Source organism: Orycteropus afer, unplaced genomic scaffold (genome assembly GCF_000298275.1).
Source record: "Orycteropus afer afer isolate SDZICR_OR568_19922 unplaced genomic scaffold, OryAfe1.0 scaffold00441, whole genome shotgun sequence".
Lineage (NCBI taxonomy): Eukaryota > Metazoa > Chordata > Mammalia > Tubulidentata > Orycteropodidae > Orycteropus > Orycteropus afer.
In genome coordinates this window covers 1,957,245-1,965,463 of record NW_006922028.1, presented here as the reverse complement: position 1 = coordinate 1,965,463, position 8,219 = coordinate 1,957,245, and the positions used below count along the sequence as shown (strand labels likewise).

General features: G+C 38.3%; 1 protein-coding gene across 1 annotated transcript in view; it reads left to right on the top strand.

The window, feature by feature from the left end:
* Positions 1 to 8,219, top strand: part of SLC35F1 (solute carrier family 35 member F1) — a 654,684-nt gene that overhangs the window by 567,291 nt on the left and 79,174 nt on the right. Inside the window, exons 5-6 of the mRNA XM_007954195.1 lie at positions 2,889 to 3,045; positions 4,958 to 5,010. Coding sequence (XP_007952386.1) covers positions 2,889 to 3,045; positions 4,958 to 5,010 — 210 coding nt within the window. The remainder of the gene's footprint in view (positions 1 to 2,888; positions 3,046 to 4,957; positions 5,011 to 8,219) is intronic.

Below are 8,219 nucleotides of genomic sequence, written 5' to 3'. Positions count from 1 at the left end.
GGTGAACAACTATACTGGTTTCCCTCAAAAGGGAGAGGTTTTCCAGAATGCAAAACTTCCCATACTAAAACTGAGACAATCTGGACAAATCTGAATGGCTGCTCACCTATTGAATGTATCCAATGGGATGGGCACATTTCATGAATTGTGCTAATAGTCTTTCAACCTTCCAGAATAGCGTAATTCTCCATTTACTTCTTTACTTAGTAGTGAGTAGTGATTTTAAATAACCTCCCCTCTTCTCCTCCTACCACTAGGCATACACAGACATCCATCCAAACATGACTTCTAACATTTAAGCAAAAATCTAACAAGGAAAACCAGTTCTTACAAAGCATTTATGACTGGAGAAATCCAAAGTGAGGAATGTCCAACCCAAAGTGACAAGGAATGATTGATTTATTCCTTTTTAACTACCATTTACTGAACATTTAGCAAGTGCCAGATATCATGCTAAATAAAGCAGTTTAGGTGTTTTTATTTTATTCTCAGAGATGTGATTAGAACCCAAGCTGCCTGAATTAAAAGAAGTTTGCCACTCAAAACCTTTACCCTAGGATGGTATAAGACCTTCTTAATTAGCTCTATTCATTTAGACATTTACTGAACTTATAATGTGCCAAGATCCATGCTAGGCACATGAACTATGAAACTGAGTAAGTCACATTCCATGGCCTCCAACATTACTATGTAAGAGAAAGGGTGGTGGAGGGGTAAGACATGCAAATCAAGAAGTAACAGACATAGATCCCATGAGAGAGTTACCAATGGTGAGACATTCAGAGGAGAGAGAAAACGAATTGGTTTGGAGGGACCCAAAATTTGTAAGACATTATCACCCATCATAGTTGCATACATAAACAAATAAGAGATTTGCTGGGTATAATTTTCACCAAGAACATTGAACAGAAACTGGCACCATTTCCAGGGTCTACTCCATAGGGTTGCTGAATTGAAACTGACTCAACAGCACCTAACAACAACAATGTATTAACAATGCATAAAATGTGGAGTTATATGTTGTAATTGCCAGTTAGCTAAGTGCAAATTTTTGATATAAAGTATTAGTCCTTATATGTTCTAATATTTGTATTATAACGAATGCTTCATTTCATAATATGATTGGATAAAATTGTGTTCTGGTCAACTTGATTGCACTTAATCAATTAAATTTTCATACATGCTGTATGTACATGTTTCCACTTTCGAATAATTTAAAAACTGGCAAATACACTGAACAGCAATATTATAATAAAATATTTAATCTTTTATAGCTGTTTATTTAGGAAATACTTCCCAATTTGCAGTTTTGCAAAATTGTTTTATGATTATCAATAAGGGTTGGTGCATTGGTGAAGACTCAAAGTGCAGGTGAATAGATTACTTAGATACTCAAAGGCTAGTTAACAGAATGGGCCATAACTGTATAAAATGTGGAGCTTCAGATAAAAGGTGGGTGAAACTATTCACTGACACAATGTAGACTCTTGTTAGGACTTTTAAAAGATAGATTGATGTTCCTGCAATTCCTTTAAAAGGATTTCATTGTAGGCTAACTTTCCTGAATCCATTAACATAAAATTAATTTTATTAGCTAAGAATTATATTAAGCGGCATTTCCACACTTCACTGGTACAACAATAATTGATATTCATAATAATGGCCCCATGTCCTCGCAAGATTCTAAAATGTCTCCTGAATGAAAGGAGACTAAATCATGTTCTTTATAATTTACTTGTAGTCACATTTTATGTTATGGAACATTCCTCATACGAAATACTTAAAAGTTTTGTGATTATGTTATAGCAGACACATACAGAGATTAATAAGTTTGTCCAAAATTACACATTCTTCATTGAAACCTTAAGTTTTCCAGAAGATACAGTTAGGGACTTCACACCAGGGTTAGTTTCTCACTGAGGGCTCATCAGGTTCTCAGCTCATTGACGACCAAGCAAAGATGGCAACTCCTCATGAAGAGCTTCCAGCCCCTTCCAGATTCAGAATCTCGACTCCATTCCCTTGAGGCCTAGTCTGTGAAGCTGTTGCTTTTCAGGCACTCTTCCCCTCTCTTCCAGTCCTTACCTACAAGTGTGATGTTGCCTTAGAAAAAGTGGCACCATTTAGAGTAAATGCAAAATTTACTTCAGGGAGCCATGGAAGAATGAAGAGGCCTTTCCCCAGGTCCCGACCAGATTGTTTCATGTGCAGTCATTACCTGGAGAATGCTCAGTGCTTCCAACTGAACACTAAGAACCCAGCTCTGTAGTTTAGATTGTTTCAGCTAATCTGGGAACCCACAGTGATGGATGAGCCCCTCCTTTAAAGTCATGCTGGAGTAGGTACCCTTACTATACAGCAAGGAGTGGGGATTCAGAACTTAGTGGCTAAGGCACTTGACTGCTAACCAGAAGTCTGGCAGTTCAAACCCACCAGCCACTCCTCGGAAGGAAGATGGGGCAATCTACTTCCGTAGTGATACTGCCTCGGAAACCCAAGGAGGGGTCGCTATGAGTCAGGTTTGACTCGACGGCATATAACAACAACAACAACAACACCAAACTATTGGAAAGTGCCCTGAAGTAAGTGTTATAAGTTCACATGTTAGCATATATTCATAGTATATCTGGCGAGAGACATTGGGCTTTGTGGAAAGGGTGCCGTCTGGAGGCAATTGTCCCTCTTTTAGCGAAGACTTCCTATTGAACAACCTTTTTATATCAGACCATATCTGTAGAACAGATTAACAAACTTTACTAAAATTCAGCTGGTGAATTACAGGACTTCCATAAAAATGTCAGGTAGAATAGGCAAAACAATCAATTTGCTGATGTCAGATTTTCATTAGGAAAATTGTGATGATGTTCTCTCTGTTTTTTGCTGTCTAGGAGAAAATAAGCTGGTAGGGGACCTTCTGGTCTTAGGAGGAGCCACACTGTATGGTATCTCTAACGTCTGGGAAGAATACATCATCCGAACCCTGAGTCGAGTGGAGTTTCTGGGAATGATTGGACTCTTTGGTGCATTTTTCAGTGGAATTCAGTTGTGAGTAAAATAACAAGAAATACAGAAAATGGAAACTGAGGATGTATTATTTTTTACTATATATTTTTTTTAATTCCCTTGGGCCACTTTGTTTTGTAAAAATCAAGGCTAGAAACCTGTTACCAACATCCCATACAGAGGTCTTATGAAATATGAAAACTAATCATCTCTATCAGTTAATGTCTCCTGAACTAAACAAGTTTATCATAAATTATTATAAAATATTTCATTAATTTTGAAGAGAATTTGCAAGAAAGCAATAGTACACTGACTCGCCCAAACCAGTATAAGGGTTATATAAACCGATATAAAGTCTACGCTAGGAGACCACAGAAGGATGAAGAAGCCTTTCCCCAAGCCTATTAACTTTAGAGAACTAGAAAAATGAAATTATAGATGCCATGATTTGATGTACTTCCAAAAAGGGACATTTTGTTTACTAATGACTACTGTTACCAGAAAGCTTATAGTTTAAAATTATCCTTTTATATATTGGTCCATTTATTATCCATGGATTTTTAAGAGTGAGCCATATTTCAAATTCAGCTCTTGGAAACTCAGTGTTTCTATTTTCCTTAAACAGGTGAAGATAGAACACAGATATCAACTAAGCATCAGAAAGTCAAAAGCACCAGTTTTGCTATAATTCGTGCATTAAAGCGTAGAAGTCATCACAGATAAATACCTCAGAATTTGTTGTGAGAATAATTTTCCTTAAGTATAGACCAAAAATTTTAGTTTCAGGTGAGGGGTAAAGAAGGACAGTATAATCTACAGTTGACTTTCACCAAATCTTTCTCTAGAAAGCAAGTACTTTGTAATTGTATTGGGTCAGTGATTGGAACTATTTATGGAACATATTTTGGCATCACTTTAAGCATGTTTCACAAATAGACTGCTTCCAATAATCCTCCATCCTGAGATGTGAGTGGAAAAACTCCATCGCAAATAAGGCAGGGAGATGTGAAGACTTTACTGAAACAGATTTATTTTTGGTTCATTTTTAAAAGTGAAGTGGCATTTTAGAGCTCCTAGATTGAGTGCTTCAGCTTTGTGAGAAGAAAAAGAATCGCTGGGTTTGACTACTTTTAACTAACATTTTGTAGATGAATGGCCTATTTTATGGATTATTATTCTTGAATCAATAAAAAATATACCCAGAGATCTAGCATTTATTGGTTCAGTTATAGTCCATTAGAGCTGATGGAGCCTTGAGGAAACTATGCCACTACTGCCAAAATAATGGAAGTGGCAAATGGGGTGTTTGGCAAATGGGAGACAATGAAAGCAGCTAGAACCAAAATAACGCTTGTGTAGTGGGACCAGCCTTACACCCTGGTCCCCTTCTAGGGCAGTCATTTCCAAAGTGCGTTCTTGGACCAGGAGTAATGACATCATGTGAGAACGTGTCACAACTGCAAATCCATGGGCCTCACCTACATCTACTAAATCAAAATTGCTAGGGGTGGGACCCAGTTTCCTGTGTCTTACCAAGCTCTCTGGTGACTTTCATGTACATTGAAGTTTGAGGACCATTGCTCTAGAGAATGTTCACTCTGAAAATTAATTAAACCTGGAAGCTCAGAAATTTCTGAACCTTGCCATTTCCATTTTAAAAAGCATCTAAGCCATAAGAAGCAATGGATATGGACAGACTGCATGAGGACAATAAAAGCTTTGAGCTCCACCATGTCCTACTAGAATAGTCTCACTATGGTTGGCCACATCTAATAAGATCCTTCAGGGATAAACCTCAGGCTGCCTAATTAGACTTGATGCTGCATGGCTCAAAGTTATTTTGGAAAATTCAATCAGTTGCTTCATTATTTGTGTAAATGTGGTGAGTCAGAGAGAAAAGAAGTCAGGAGCATTATAATTTTGCTCATCAGGTCTACTTTCTTTGAATTTGCAGAGCTATAATGGAGCACAAGGAGCTGTTAAAGGTGCCGTGGGATTGGCAAATAGGTAAGGGGTTTTCTCACCTAAGATGCTGTTTTTAATAAGCCTGAGAAATGTGTTTGAAGAGTGATGTGGACAGTGTTGGGGCATGAACAATAAAGGGAATTAGAAGTGCAGAGGACAAAAGAAAATGAAATCCCCTTGTCACTTTAGGAATTCTTGCACACTGTAGAGATGGAACAGTATGATTCATGTTTCCTAATTGAGCCTCTGCCATTATCATCGTCAGGATACCATTAGGGTAGACACAAACGTGAGTTATTAAGTTAAAGACAAACCAGAAAGAAAAAAGTGCCCTAAGGCAGTGGTGTGACAAAAAAAAAAAAAAAAAAATCATCAATTTACTCTGGCCAAGAACACAAAAACAGACATGATCATTTTTTTTTTTTTTAAAGTGGCACTTTAGCAAAGGTAAAAAAATGAACAAAAAGCCATAAAAGGAAATAATATAATGGGCATTCTGAGCCCATAAAAACCTTTCAGAAGGGAGCCATTTGCACATCATCAAAACAAAAAACAAAAAAACTTACTGCTGTCCAGTCAGTTCTGACTCATAGTGACCCCTCCTTGGGTATCTGAAGCAGTATCTCTATGGAAATAGATTACTCAGTCTTCCTTCCAAAGAGTGGCTGGTGGATTTGAACATAAGAATTGGTTAATTGATCTGCAAATAGACTTTGTGGAAAAATAACAAATGTGCTTTGAACTGGGTAATAGTCAACCAATACACCTTGGATCCCACCCGTTTCTAAAATCACTTTCTGCAAAAAAAAAAATCAGGACAAGGATTTAAGACCCTAGAAAGGACTCATTTAATATCCTCAGCCCATGAGATATCCCTTCAGTGCCTATACCTTAATGCATGGATTCCAGCACTGAGCACAGAGCTTGGTTTTTAAGCACGCTTGGAAAATGTATGTGAGTCCCTGGGTGGTGCAAACATTTTGCTCTCAGTTGCTAACCTAAAGGTTAATGGTTCAAACCCACCTAGTGGTGCCATGGAAGAAAAGCCTGGTGACTTACTTCAGTAAAGATCACAGCCCAGAAAACTCAGTAGAACAACTCTACTCTGTAACATATGGAGTCACCAAGATTCTCAGTCGACTCTATGGCAACACGTTTGGTCTTGTCGTGGAAAATATGAGCAGAGAATGCAAAGGGAGTTGGAAATACCGATGAATTCTGTCTTGGTTTGTTAGTACTTCTCTAACAGAAATACCACAAGTGGGTGGCTTTGACTAACAAACTTATTTTCCCTTAATTAGAAGGCTAGAAGTATAAATCAGGGCCCCCGCTTTAGGGAAAGCCCTCTCTGTTGGCTCTGGGGAAAAATCCTTGTCTCAGCTTCTCTAACATTCTTCTCAGCATTATTTGTACATGTCCATGTACCATCTATCTTTCTCCCATTTGTGCTGGCTTGCTTTTGAACCTAATGTGCTCTTTTTATTTCTCAAAAATGAATAGGTTTGACACACTGTACACTGATATGGCCTCATTAACATAAAAAAGAAAAGTCTGTTTCCAAATGAAATTACATCAACAGGTTAGAATTACAACCTAGAATTTGGGGGCCAAAATTCAAACCGTAACAGTCTCCCACACCGAAGCTGGAAGCTTGCACCATTTCCAGTTGTATGAGCTTTCATGTAACTGACAGCTTCAATCAAATTGTGTTTCCCTGAGGAAGGACAAAGATGATATAAACTCCCCCATACCACTGTTCCTACCCAAACCTCCAAGCATCCAAGGCTGATTTGCTGCCAACATAATTCTCTCTGAAGACATACTCTGAGCTACAGAATTATGCATGACTCTCCCTGCAGGTTATCTCTAGTGACTTCGAGGGCTGACCAGCCTTGTGTCTGTCGCAGAGCCCTGCCATTTAATTCCTCTCGAGGAATTGCTACAGAATGTTATAATTAAATGAAAATCAATAGAGAGGAGGGCATGGGGAAAGGAGAGGAGGGCAGCAGGGAAGGGAAACCAGCCATAGGTCACAGATGCATTTGTCTTTGTGATTTTCAGAGCCAGGAAACAAAATGTTACCCAGGCTTGGTAACACTTCACATCAAGTGGCCCATGAGTATAAATTAATTTGATATTGATGGTAATAGCAATGATCAGAAAGAACTTGTCCTCTAATTATGTGGATGTCATGTGCACTTCTACCAGGATTCTATTATAATTCAACACGAGTTAAATTATAAACAAAAGATAGTTTTATTCCAAGGTCTCGTATTGCCATTAAAATGTCAATGTACTGTCATCAGAGATGATGAAGGGTGATGTAAAAGGAGCACATTATAGACCCATCTATTTAATTCCTGATTGGAAATGAGGCCAAAATGGCCTAGAAGAGGAATAAAATATTCATCCTTTTCTTTCTTAAGCATTTATATGGTTAGGTTTGAGGTATTTTTATACCAGGGCTACCTTTACACTCGGTATCTCATCCTGACCTACCACAAAGTTCTATTGTTTATCTGTTATAAGCACATAGCATTTAGTAAATAAATGTTCATTAAATGAATGAGGAAATGAATGAATGACAAGGAAAGAAGATGGGACTGTCCTGCTCTTTCTCATCTCATAAACTACAGACCAAAGGGAAGCATGAGGACAGCGACTAGACACTTCATGCTTGACATGTCACTTCCTTCTGGGAAACTAGGAAATACCATACCAGCCTCTGCAACTCATGGACCAAATAAGGGAGAAGACATCGAAGAGGATCAGCATGTCCTCCAGCCATCCCCTCAGTCTTAGGAAGTCACCACAGAGCAATGAGCTCTGATCACCATGTCTCGGTGGAGAACTCTTGGGAGACCAGAGTCCAAGAGAGACATCATCTCTCATGAGCTGTCAAGGAGTTTCTCTCTCCCTTCCTCCTCTCCGTATCTGTCGTATGCAATCCCTGGGCCTTTAAAAAAAAAAAAAAAAAAATCAATTAGGAAGGTGAGATAGTTTTTTATTTTAATTTTATTTTATGGACTTTGAAGGCATTGTTTGTTTTTTTAACAGGATCCCCCCCCCATCATATATTGGTCAGTTGCAAGATATAAAGTATTAAAAGCAGAAAGATAACAGTTGTTTGGTTTTATTTCTTTGTTTTACCTGTTGTTGTTGTTGTTATGTGCTGTCGAGTCGGCCCCGACTCATAGCGACCCCTCCTTGGGTTTCCGAGGCAGTATCACTACGGAAGTAGGATTGCCCAA